Source organism: Trichosurus vulpecula, chromosome 1 (assembly GCF_011100635.1).
Source record: "Trichosurus vulpecula isolate mTriVul1 chromosome 1, mTriVul1.pri, whole genome shotgun sequence".
NCBI classification, from domain to species: Eukaryota; Metazoa; Chordata; class Mammalia; order Diprotodontia; family Phalangeridae; genus Trichosurus; species Trichosurus vulpecula.
In genome coordinates, this window is record NC_050573.1 from 66,995,465 (window position 1) to 67,009,409 (window position 13,945).

Genomic DNA, 13,945 nt, shown 5'->3' on the forward strand with positions numbered 1-13,945 from the left:
ACCAAGGGGATGTTGTTCTACTGTAGAATTTCTAAAGAGACTGTGGCACAGGAATATAATGGCATATTACTGTGCTATAAGAAATGATGAAATGGCCAGTTTCATAGGAAAATGCAAAGACATTTATGAACTGATGCAGAGTGAAGGCGGCAGCACTAGAGGAACAATATATACAATGATAACAACATTATAGACAAAAACAACTTTAAAGGATTTTAGAATTCAGATGAATGCAATTATAAAACACAAGTCCAAAAGAATGAAGATAACACATGCCACTCATTTTCTGATACAACTAATGAACTTAAACTACAGAAAGATATACATTTGTGGACATGGCTAATATGGAATTTTGTTTTGTGAGATTATAAAGACTATATATTGAGGGATGTGTTTGGGGATTTAAAAAAATTGCTCAATGGGAGGGGGCAGTAGAAGAGACAGATTAATTAAAAAAATACTTATTACATGAAAAAGAAAAAAACTTAAAAAAGATGAAAACATGTATTTTCAAGCCATTAAACAATGACCCTTGCAAAGGAAAGATTGAGTTAAGTTTACACTATGACTGAAGATGGATCTTCAAATGAAAGAAAAACCATTCAAAGATCCAGATGTACACAGAGAGAGATACATCTCATAGCCTGGCAAGTCCATCAAAGAAAGGCTGTGGCCAATTAAGCAATGGCTGCACAGCTCAGGGGCTTTGGAAGCATACTTATTTTATGCTTCCTTATAGCTAGCTGTATGAAGTCCAGCAGCCGAAGGATTTGGGATATGTTTGGCATAGGAGGCAGGGGACGGCAGGGAAGAAAAAGGTCTGTGCTGCATTCTGCCTACGTAAAGGCTAACATATGGTAGTAATTAGGGTAAGTAAGCAAGGAATGGGCAATCCTTTGCTAGGAAAAGTAGGGCCAACCAATTGGTTTCTACTTTCTAGTCTTTCAAAATAAGTTAAATACATGATTCTGCTAAATCTTAGGTTCTGGTATACTGAACACATATTAATGGCTACAGAGACAATTATAGGCATACTCTGTATTTCTATCCTATGCTATTATTATTATCATCTACCATTTTACTATGATTACCCGTGACTATTCATTCCCCCCCTGCCCATATCCAATCAATTCTCCTTTCTACTATACTTATTTATATAATATTTTTGATTCTTCTCAGGAAAATATAAGGTAATCCAAAAGGTCAAGCTGTATTGGTACCAGAGTTTCTTCATAGTGCCAAAATCCAGCAGGAAAACTGCTTGCAGGAGAGCCAAACCAAGAGGCTGGTACAAATTCAGAAGGAAAAATACAAGAGGCATAAAGGAGGTTATTCAACCTTTCTCTTCAAAGTTTTTACCCTGGTGGCAACTATGTTCCTCATCCCAATGTGTCGGTTGGTCATGAACCAGAGAGGCCATGCCCATTCTGGACTCCATTGTGAGCTCAGTCATTATTCCTCTCCTCACAAATGTTCAAAGCCATGACTTGGTGGGACAGAATTGGTGGATGTCCTTTACAAACTCCAGGATCCTATGTTCTTTCTTTGGCCCTGTGCTCACACCTGTCTATTAGACGCTGGCCGTGGTACTACTGCAACCATGAGCCAAATCTATCTTGAACAATGCAGGGAGTAATAAGGCTAAGTGAAGCTGGTAGACCACTGATTTCACTACTTAACTAATGATACTGGTGCCTAATATTCTGGGTGTTAAGAAGGTCTGCTAATGCAGAAGTTATGGGATAACAGATCTAAATTCAAGGGCTGATGTCATTTGGCTCCATTTACACTCAGTTTTGGCCACTGGGCTCAAGTTGGCCGGGGTGGCTTATAGCTCCTTCCAGATAGTCACTAACTGTAGCAACAGGGGGCAAAGGGTTGAATGTAGGAGGAAAAATATCTGAGAATGAAAATCACAGTTCATATAAAAGAGGAAGAGGGTAAGGGACATCTTGCTAGCTCCTGTTGGAATATTAGCCACTCTGAGAACCCAAACATTTGCACAAACTATTCCCCATGCCTAGGATGCACTTTTTCTTCATTTTTGCTTCTCAAAATCCTTGCCTTCCTTTAGGCCTTAATTCAAGTGTCTGATCCTCCATGGAGCCTTTCCTGATTCCCTTCGTGTTCTTTCTCCTATCTCAATTTTCTTTCTACTACATTTATTTATATAAATTTTTTGATTCCTCTCAGGAAAATATAAGTTCATTGAGGGCAGGAACTCTTTCCTCTTTGTCTCTGTATTCCCTAGCAGAGTGCTCTGCATGCAGACATAATAAATGTTTATTGAACTGAATCATCCAGCTTTTGGTTTAAGCTCTTCCAATAATGAAGCAATTATTATCTCATGAAACAGCTTTTTCTCCTTTTGGATAGCTCTAATTATTAGGAAGTCTTTCCTTATATTGAGCTAAAATCTGCATCTCTAATTTCTATACGTTGGTCCTAATTTTCCCTTCAATCAAGCAAAACATGTTTCCCTTTTATCGGCAAAACAAGTTTAATTCCACTTTCATATTACAACTCATTAGGGGTCTGAAGAGATAAGCCCCTTCAACATACATCATTTTCAGACTCCCACTAGATTTAATGTCAATTAACGAATACAGTTCTGGGCACTACAATCCAAATGTAAGTTCTTACTAATAACAGCTAACATATAGCACTTATTATGTGCCAGGCACTATGCTAAGCACTTTATAATTATCTCATTTGGTCCTTACAATAACCTTGGGAGGTGGGTGCTATTATTATTATCTACCGTTTTACTATGATTATTCATGACTATTCATTCCCCCACCTACCCATATCCAATCAATTGCCAAGTCTTGTCAATTCTACCTCTATATCATTTCTTCAATCTTTCCCCTTCTCTCTAATCACAGGCCCTCATCAAGGCTCCTCTGGATTACTGAAATAGTCTCCTAATTTGTCTTCCTGCAGCAAGTCTCTCCCTTCTCTAATGCATTCTCCATATAGCAACCAAAGTGACATCCCTAAAGCACAAATCTGCCTATGTCACTCATGGACTTAAAAAGGCTATAGAATAAAATAAAAACTCTCTTATTTGTCATTTAAAATCCTTCACAATGTGGCTCCAGCATATCTTTCCAAGCTTAATACACATTATTCACTTTCCTTATTTCACTCTATGTTCTAGTCCAACCGGCTTACTTGCTGTTCTTCAGATACAATGTTCCATCCCCTGTCTCTATGCCCTGTGCATAGGCTGTCTTCCATGTCTGGAATGTAATCCCTCCTCACATCTGCTTCTTAGAATCTTCAGCTTCTTTCAAAGCATGGCTTGTGCTACCTACTATAAAAGACTTTTCTTGATCCTCCTCGATGGCCAGTACCTCTTTCCAAAATTATTTTATGTTTAATAACTTTGTATATATGTGGCACTTATATGTATACATGTTGTTTATCCTGAGAAAATGCAAGCTTAAGAAGGAAGAAAATAAACATTTATTAAATGCTTACTATTTGCCAGGCGCTGTGCTAAGTGCTTTTACAAATGTTAACTCATTTGATCCTCACAAGCACCTTGGAAGGTGGGATGTTATTATGACTCCCATTTTACAGTTGAGGAAACTGAGGCAGACAGCGGTTAAGTGACTTGCTCAGGGTCACACAACTAGTAAGTGTCTGAGGCTGCACTGGAACTTGGGTCTTCTTGACTCCTGGATCAGTGCTCCATCCACTGTGCCACCAGCTAGCCCTAACAGACTGCTTTGCTTTTATTCTCTGTGTCCCTAAGACCTAGTACAATGCCTGGTACACAGTAGGCACTTATATGCTTATTATCTGATTGAAACTTTTGAGATAGATTCCATGGAAGACTACTCTAATCCAACACCTGTGGAGTGGTGTCCAAGTTCTGTAATCTCTAACACTGGCACACCTGAGTATGTAGGTGAAGGCTCAGAAACTACAATCAAAGACACAGCTATTGATGATATAGGACTTATCTAAGGACCCATACAACAGAGGAACACAGAAGACACACAGTAAAAGCCACTCAAACAATAGGCTCCCCTACCTCAAAGCCACAATGCTTTGACCTGACTATCCTGATATCACTTTGGTTATTATCCTTCTCTTCTTCCAAGCTAATTAACTCTGTAACAGCAGTAGAATAGGGGCAGGGGAAAAGGATAAGGGTAGGGATGGGAATAAGCAGTTATCAAGCACCTACTATGTGCCAAACACTGGGCTCAGTACTTTACAAATGTGATGACATCTGATAATGGGCTCACCTAACAATATGAGCTCAGTAGTGTTGTTTCTGAGTGTCGGCAGTCTTAGTGTATAGGAGAGGGACTGGCACAGTCCTCAGACCTACTGCCACAACCCAACTGTCTTCCTTTGTACAGTAACAAGTGGCTTTGATAGGAATACAGCAGAGATCCTTCCACTAAAATTCTACTCCCATTTCTTACCATGATGTATAGATGTCCAGAGTTCTTAAAGGCTGTGTCAGTGGAGTGATGCTCTCACAGATCCTACCCAAATGGAAAAGGCTTTGAGTACAGACCTGATGACAAGACTATATATGGCTGCTGCCCAAAGATGAAGCTAAATATCAAGAGATTCATTACCAAAAGTTAGCCACCAAGTGATTTAAATTTTTTATTCTAACTAACTCATGATGGCTGTCTACTAGAGGTTAAAGGATGCTGTACTGAATAAATCACAGATCCTTGAAATGAAGCAGAGATCATTAACCTTTCAGAAGTTTGGGTCAAAGCTGGCAATGCTCATTCTTCTGATATATTCCGGGTGGGACTGAATTGAGTCTTTTGAGCAGGGTAAGGGTGTCTATGTGATGAAACTCATGAGGGCTAGGTGGTAGGCTACTGTATATATCAACTCCTGAAAGCACCAGGGTAACAGTGGGCAGCAACTCTTATAATAAGAGTGGGCTGATGTGGTGATGGTGGCTTGATCAGGTGCCAGGAAAATCAGCTCATATGCCATACGCTAATTTTTGTAAATTACTAGATAACATTAATTAGTAATATATTAATAGACAATATTGAGACAATAATAGAGAATACTACTCTTAATAAGATTAAAAGGCAATATTTGTAAAGCTCTTAGTGTGGTTCCTAGCACACAGTAGGTGCTTAATAAATCCTTCCTTCCATTTGATGTATGTCCTTTCCTTCCCTCCTTCCTCCCTCTTTCTCTCTCCCTTCCTTCAATTTGATGCTCATCTAATGGTCTTATAAATGTAACCCTAAATGTATAAATGAATTCTCCTTTCCCCAATCCCAGTTTTAGCTTGGAAAATTACCAAGAGGAAGTATTCTAGCCTATAACAAAAAACATTTTTTTTTAAGATATCTTTAAGGTTTAAGTTTTAGAATAAGACAAGCAGGGGAAACCTTACAGGCAAAATAATTTTTTCAGGAATTTGTCTCATGTAAGAGCAAAACTTAAAAGCAAAAGCTTAAAAAGCTAACATGCATTCACAAACACCCAAAGTTCTAGCTATACTTATACATCAATGGATTAATGATCTAAAGGATGTAGGTACTCTCTCTAGTGATACTGATAGCAATCCATCCATGTCTTCTCATCTGGAGTAACTCTCTTCCATGTCCTTCCCATGTAACCTTCATAGGGAGGCCACTGAATATGCTGAAAGCCTTGTTCTGTTACATGGACACCAATGCAGCACTCAGACTCTCTGTTATGCTTTTCTTTCTTGCTATATGCTTGCCTCACATATATTTCCAATTATATACTTCTTGAATGAGATCTCTTATGCCACCTCCTACATGTCAGTTCATCTTTGGTAGTATGCTCCAGCCTATTTATGATCACCACACATCTCTCTAATGCCCTTTGGCACTGAAATTTTGTATCTTTAGAATCAAGTGATATTTTGTGATTCATAAATGCATAGCATCTCAAGAGAATTACTGACACTAAAACAAGTAAAGTAATTGTGATAATTTTTAAAAGGTAGGATCTAATTGAAGGAACTATGAATGTAACATGATCACTATTTTAAAGTCATGTCAGAAGGGCTGTCATGCGGAGAAGGGATCAGCCTACAGGACCAAAGAATTGAAGTTATGATGAAACAGGTTTTAGCTCAATATAAGTGAAATATTCCTAACAATCAGAGCTATACAATACTGGAATGGGTTGTACTATCAGCAAAAGGAAGCAGCAAAATGGCTCATCTCTAAAGTCCCTTCAAACCGTTAATATTCTGTGAATTCCATTTAAAAATGAGAGTATAATGACTAACACTCACCCGATGATTCCCTAATACATAGAATATATGGCCCAGGAGGACAAGGGAACAGGCTGTTAACCGGTTCAAATCTTCTGCATTTGACATTTTCAGGGTTTCTCGTAAAAATCGCCTACAAAAGCAAAAATAGGAGAAAAGAGAAAACCATCTTAAAATACATCCTTATGGAGAAAATAGAAAAATGGGCCTAAAATCATTGTAAACCAAAACCAAAGGCAAGATTAACTTTGACCTACAATTATATTACCATTGACAAATTAAGTAAGGTAAAGATGTCAATTATAAATTATATCCATTTGCCAGTCTTGATGACATACAGAAACAGAAAACTGTAGTTTTCTTTTTGCTAAGAGCAGGAGGTAATGACAATAGGTAATAATAGTTAACATTTATATAGCACTTATGTGCCAGGGATTGTGCTAAATGCTTTACAATTATTACCTTATTTGATCCTCTCAACAACCCTACAAAGTAGGTGCTATTATCCCCATTTTACAGATGAGGAAATAGAGGCAAACAAGTCAAGTGACTTGCCCAAGGTCACACAGTAACTGAGGCTAGATATGAACTCAGGACTTCTTGACTCCAGGTCTGGCACTCTGTGGGATGAGGTTAAGTCATCTAGTATAATTTCTCACCTAATGCAACAATAGCTTTTACAATGTCCCCAATAGATGTTCCCAGACCAGACCTCTACTTTAACCCCTCTAGCACTAGTGAGCTACCAACATCAAAAAATCTTCCTTTCCATAGTTAGAGTGCTCCAGTTTAAAGCTCTATAGCATAGAGCAAAAATCTATTATATGTTAGTAAAAGTATTATTATTTTTTGCTGATAGGTGAGGAAGCTGGAGCTCAGAGATATTAAATAACTTCCTCAAGATTGCACAGCTCCTAACAGCAGGGTCAAACCTAGGGCCTTTGGCACCAATTCCAGGGCTCTTTGCTCTACGTTATATACCTGCCTTCAGAAGAACCCCCTCAAAAGCACTTCCAATAAACTCCTGCTGTCTTAGACTGTTGTACATTTACTCTAGTAATCTAGATCAGTCTATGCCAGTCAAACAACTTAATATCTATTACAAGTGACAAATCTGCTTTGGTCTGTTTTCTAATCCTAGTCTTTGTACAGATCATTGCTCTGAAATGATCCCCCTTTGCTCAAGTAAGACAAAAATCAAAGACTTAGCATCTTGATAGCCTTCTGGTTACCCCAGTTATCCAAGCAGCCTGGATGAAATGTAAATGAGACCTATTTCTTTTCCTTTCTGTTTGCTTTATGTTCCTGCTGACCCTTTCCCTAACACCTCCAACTCCTCCAATGGACTGTTAGCTCCTACAAAGAAAAGAATGAGCTGTGGAATGGAAATAAGGAGTCCAGGTCTCGAGTCCCAATTAGTGAGTAAAAACTGTAGAGAATATTTATACAGCGCTTCAGTTATAAAGCCTTTTTGTTCATTAGCTCATATCCTTATAACAACATTATGAAGCAGGTGGCACAGGAATTATCATTCCCAATTAAAAAACTAGGAAATTGAGGATTGGAGAGGCCAAGTCCCTTGGTTAAAGTTAAAAGGTGAATTACTGGCTAAGCAGTAACTCAAACTCTTAAGCTGTCTGAGCCTTGAAATATTCTATGCAAATTTAATAATATGATAACTTTTATTTCTATCTCCCCATACTATCTGCTATGTTGCTATGCCCACAAAAGAGGTAAACAATTATTATTAACTTGATAAATGCACTGGGAGGATCTTGGAAGGGGGATACGAATGATCTTTGAACATCTGAAGGACTATATTTTGGAAGGAGGAGATTAGGACCAATCTAAAGAAGAAGCTCTTAATAATCAGAGCTGTTCAATAATAGAAAAGACTAAATGCCCAGCAGACATTTAGAATTGGATATCCTGTAGGCACCTTAAATCCAACCTGTCCAAAACATAACTCATTTTATCTAGATCCAAACTCATTTACCTTTCTTTCCAACTTCCCTATTATTACTGAGGGCATGCACAGCCATAGTCGCCTAGTTTTGAAATATTAACTTTAACCTCTTCTCTGTACTTGCTCAACTCATATATCTAATCAGCTGCCAAGTCTTGTTCCTATCCTTATAATATTTCTTACATATGTCTCCTCCCCATTCACACAGCCACCACTTCAGTAGCCTCTGAATTTGATCTCCTTGCTTTACCGCTCTCTCCATTCTCCTCACAGTTGACAAAGTTATTTTCCTAAAATGCAGGTCTGCTCATACCACTCCCCTACTACATAAATTCCAGTACTACCCTATAATCTCTAAGATCAAATATAAATTCCTGTTTGCCATTTGAACATCTTCACAACTTGGTCTCTTCAAATTTCTGCAGTCTTCTTCAATTAATTAATCCACTAGTATTTACTAAGTGCCTATATTTCAGGCATTATATACTAGACAATAAAGACTAAAACAATCACTTTTCTCAAGGAGCACATATTCTGTCAGAAGAGACAATAAGCACATGTAAAAGTGCACACAGAATATATACAAAGGGAATAAACATAAAGTAGTAGTTGGGGGTGGTGTGGGAAGAGGAACTAGGAAAGGCTTTATGAAGAAGGTGTCCTTGAATTGCTTCTTGAAGAGAGTAATTCTGTGAGGTGGAGGTGAGGAGGAAGTACATTTGAAGAACAGGGAGACAGCCAGCAAGCACAATAACACAGAGATGAGAGATGGAGTGCTCTGCGTGAGGAAGAGAAACATGGTCAGGGTTGGCTGGATTTCAGAGTGTGTCAAGAGGATTTGTGCATGAGGCCAAAAAGAAAGGTGGGTCTAGGCTGTGAAGGGCTTTAAAAGCTGAAGAGTAGAGTTACTATTTCATCTAAGAGACAATAGGAAGCCACTGGAGTATATGATTGGGGGAGTGACGTGGTCAGATCCTCAATGCAGGAGTCACTTTGGCAGCTGTGTGTTAAAGATGAACTGTAGTATAGAGAAGATTGAGGGAAGAAGACCAATTAAGAGGCTATTGAAATAGTTCAAAGCAAGAGGTGATAAGAGCCTGAACTAAGGTGGTGGCTATGTGAGTAGAAAGAATGGATCAGATGTGAAAGACAGTTGTGGAGGTAGAAACAGCAAAATTTGATTGGATTCATGGGGTAAGGGAGAGTAAAGAATCAAGGATAATGCCATGGTGACAAACACAGGTGACCAGAGCAACAGAAATAGCATAGATTTTGAGGAAAGGTAATGATTTCTGTTTTCAACATGATCAATTTGAGATGTTTCCAGGACAGCCACTTTGAAATGTCCAAAGGCAGCTGGAGATGTGGGACTGAATCTCAGGGGAGAGGCTGGAACTGGATGTATTGATTTGGGAATTATCTATACAGAGATGCTAATTTAATCCAAGGGAGCTGATGAGTTTACCAAAAGAGAGAAAGTATAAAGAGAGAAGGGGGCCTAGGGACTCTGTGCTTTGGGGCACAGCCACAGATAGGTAACACAATATGGATGATAAACCAGCAAAAGAAAATTGAGAAAAAACAGTCAGACAGATAGGAGAAGACACCCAAAGTGCCAGGAGGTCAGCAGTGTCAAGCATAGCAGAAAGGTCAAGATGACTGAGAAAGGACCATCATATTAAGAAATTAAGAAGTCCCTAGTCATTTTGGAGTTAGCAGTTTCAGTTGAGTGATGAAATCTAAACATGTCAATCTCCCATATCAGTTCCTCTTTGTGCACTGTACAGTTTAGTCATATGGGTCTACCTGAGGTTCCTCACATGTACCTTTGCATTTGTTGTCTCCTATTACTGAAATGCTCTCTCTTCTCACCTCTACCTCCCCTCCTGGAATCTATGGATTCCTTCAAGATTTAGCTCTAATGCCACATTCTGCTGGAGGTCTGTCCTGGTCTCTCTAGCTGCTAGTACATTTCCATCCAAGGTTCTCTTCTTTTTGCTGTATATAAGCCTTGTGTACATCTATAAATGTACACGCCACTTCCCCCACTATAATGTAAGCTCCATGATGAAAGAGACTATTTATTTCACTTTTGTCTTTGTAGCCTCAGTGTTTAGCATAGCACCTGGCACCTGATACTTAAAATAAAGGTTTGTTGAATAACGTGGGAGATAATGAGCCTCCTGGCACTGGAAATAATCAAGCAAAGGGTGGAAGACAACTTATTGGGTGTTCTTGCTTCAGGAATGGAGGACATTTTTATTAAATTATGTCTAAGGGCCCTTCTAGTTCCAAGATTCTATGATTTTATTTTTTTTTTTTAGAAACCGCCAAATTCCTTTTACAAAAAGTACACCACCTGAGAGACATTTTAGACAATTATCAGGGAAAAGGTGAATGTTAAAGGAAAGTGGAGCATTTATCTATCCCTTTTTATTTTAATCAAGGTTGAGCTCTTGAGGAAACAGTTATTTGGTTCTATTCGACAGAGACTCAGATTTCTGGGATTCCAATTTCTGCTCCACATTATCTTCAAAAGAGTCCTTTGGAGATAGAAATAATCTCATACTCACTTTGCTTCATTGTATCTTCCCTGAAAGAAAGAGAAGAGTCCTCGGATGTAGAAAGCAGCAGCCCTCAGGCAGTGAGAACTGTAGGGAAAGCAAAAAATTTAACTCAGTTTTCAAACAGAACACATGAAAATAAAAATAGGATAATAGTGAATGGTTGTGTTTCTTTTCCTCAAAGTATAAATTTTTTTTAGGCATTCAAGGCCCTCCATAATCTGGTATCTCTTTACCATTCCAGGGTTATTTCCCAACACTTCCCTCCTTAAATATAATCAACCAAGCGGGACTAACTGACCACATTCCATTTGTACCCTCATCCGTCTTATCAGCGTATTGTTTTCATGCTGTTTCTGGGAAATGCAATGTTCTCTGCTCTTCTAACCATATTCCTACCTCTATTTCAAGGCTCAGCTCAATTGCTACTTCTTACATCAAGCCATCCTTGATTCCCTCATTTAGAAATCATCTTTTCCTTCTTAGTTGTCACAATTTTCCACCTGTTGTGTATTTATCAGGTATTAGAAACCCGAATCAGCTACTATAAACCTGTATCGAATTGAGGGTTACATTCCCCATTAGTTTCATAAGTATGGGGACAGTGTCTTATTTAAACTTTCAACCCCGCCCCCCCCCCATATAAACACATAGCTGCAAACACAGAAGGTGCTTTTAATCCATTGAATTAAACTGAATTTTTTTATGCAGAGCAAATTTGAAAATAAATAGCAAGTCCCTCTCACACTTCTATGGCAAGGTGGTTTATTGTAAAATTCACCAAAAGATGGTTTTTTCCTTCAACTCTTGCAACAATCTTTTCCCAAACAGTACTTTTTGTGTGCTAGCAACTAGAAAAAAACTACAGTTGCATTTACAAGAAAATGAAACATTCACTCTGCTAAACTACTTTGAAATCAATTCAACATGTCTAGGGTCGTTTATGTGTTTGATTGCGTGCCTCAAAAGCATGTTATAAAAAAGCCCTTGACTCATTCAATTTGTATCTAGAATTATTACCTTACAGGAAAGTTGTGGTCTGGATTTATTCTTTCCAATAAATTGTACAACTAGAAGTGAAAATCAGAAACATCATTAAAATGTACAGCAGCAGTTTCCATTGTGGCCCTACATGTACTACACCCTCCCAAGGGATGCCTGGATTTTCGGAGTATGGTTGACAGTGTGGTACTATCATGACAGAAGTCCATGGCTGCTTATGACTCTAAATAACCAAATAATCTAATGAAAGATATGGGATGCAAATAGGGTCTGGCCAAGCAACAAGGTCTGTGGTCATGCTGGACCACAGGCTAAGCAGTTATTTATGTTGTCTTCTTTATAGTCAGTCTATTGTCCTGGCAATCACATCTTCAGAATACAATTTCAATAATAATCAGAATTTATTACATGCAAAGGACAGCCTAAGGTTGTGAATGTATTTATTCCTTTTGGTCTAGGAGTAATAACATGAACTTCCCAGAGCATAAGCTACTTAACTGATCCTCTTTAAGAATATGGATATGGAAATAATGGATATAAATTCTCGGGTTATACATCCTTCCTATAAAATGCCTTCCTAGCAATTTCCACTTATTCTTCAAGGCCCAGTTGAATTAAATTCTACCTCCTCTAGAAATCCTTCCCTCACACAGTCCACTTGACCTTGCCAGAAATAATCTCTCCTGCCTTTCAACTTATCAACTTTATCTCTTTGAATTTTCATATTTCCCCTCTATTGTAGTTATTTGTGTAGGTGTCTTATTCTACCACTGTATTATAAATTTCTGGAAGGTAGGCACTATGCCTTTTTTATCTTTGTATTTCTCAGAAAGTGTGGCCTAGAATACTGCACAGAGAGGCCTTCAATGAATACTGGTATGGTAAATGAAAGTATTTTTAAAATTGTGACTTTCTATGGTACTATTAATTTTTAAGTCATTTTTATAGCAATGTGTTTTGATAATTAAGAAATTTCAAAAATCCAAGGAAGAAACTTTGTTTTATGTGATTCTGTCAATAAAGCTTTTACTAAACAAGTAATTCTTTCCCCTGGTACAAAGAAGTATGTCTATAGCTACCTCACTACCATTTCTGATAAAGAGGTAGAGGATGTTAGGACATAAGGGATAAGAAATATAAGTTCAAATGTGAGGATCTGCAAAACAATGAACAATTAGAAAGAGAAGGTATTACAAAGATTTTCATTTTTTACTAGATTCATGATTTCATCAATGGACAGAACTCCTGGTGAGGAATTCCTTCTACCAATTCAATTGGGAACTTGCTCTGCAGTTTATCATCTTAAAAAGTTGCTTGGGGCACTGAAAGGTTAAGTGATTTGTCCAGGGTAACACAGCTAGTGTGTGTCAGGAGCAGGACTTGAACTCAAGTCTTCCTAACTCTAATGCCAGCTTTTTATTCACTACACCAGTTTGCCTTTGTCTTAAAAATGTCATGTTACTCTTATACAGAAATAAGTTCAATGGTTCCCTATTATCTATAGGATAAAGTTCAAACTCTTGGCATTCAAAGCCTGGTTTACAATGCTTCTCATTACTGGGCTCTAAACAATCTGTTCCTATCTCCCCTGGCTAACCTGGGCAGCCTCTTCACCCCTGCCCATTCGAGGAATATTTGGCCCTCTGGCTCGTCCTACTCCTCCAGTAATAATAGTACTTACTACTTCTAGAGTGCTTTAGAATTTCCAAAGAGCTTTCCTCACAATGCTGACAATTGGCAAGGCAGGTAAGATTATTTCTATTTTTCAAGATGAGGAAGAAGACGCTCAGAGAGGTAATTTCTGTGGTCATGGATACTTTGACCTTCTGATTCCAAAGTCAGTAACTGGAATACTCTTTGCTGTTGCAAAGAAAGAACCTCCAAGGGTCTCTTTCATGGAGTTTTGCCTGACTACTCTCACCCACTGTGATCTTTCTCTTCTCCAAACTTGTGTGCTGACAGTTTTGGTCAATGCACCTCACCTAATACATAATCATGTAAAGCCTTGTATAGGGCTTACTCTTATATCTTATTTTCCCAAGTAGCTTCTAAAATTCTTTAGGAAAAGAACCATAATATATGCATCTTTGCAACCCCTGTATCATCTAGGTCAATATTATTATACCTCAGACTCTCAAAAGTATTTAAATTAAGTCATCGACT

The 13,945-nt window shown here is 38.2% G+C and overlaps 1 protein-coding gene across 1 annotated transcript in view; it reads right to left on the minus strand.

Annotated features, from left to right (window-relative positions):
- The window catches only part of MAU2 (MAU2 sister chromatid cohesion factor), an 81,776-nt gene that overhangs the window by 12,412 nt on the left and 55,419 nt on the right, over positions 1-13,945 (minus strand). The window contains exons 14-16 of the mRNA XM_036764668.1: positions 11,801-11,850; positions 10,790-10,867; positions 6,272-6,383 (exon numbers count right to left, since the gene is read on the minus strand). Coding sequence (XP_036620563.1) covers positions 6,272-6,383; positions 10,790-10,867; positions 11,801-11,850 — 240 coding nt within the window. The remainder of the gene's footprint in view (positions 1-6,271; positions 6,384-10,789; positions 10,868-11,800; positions 11,851-13,945) is intronic.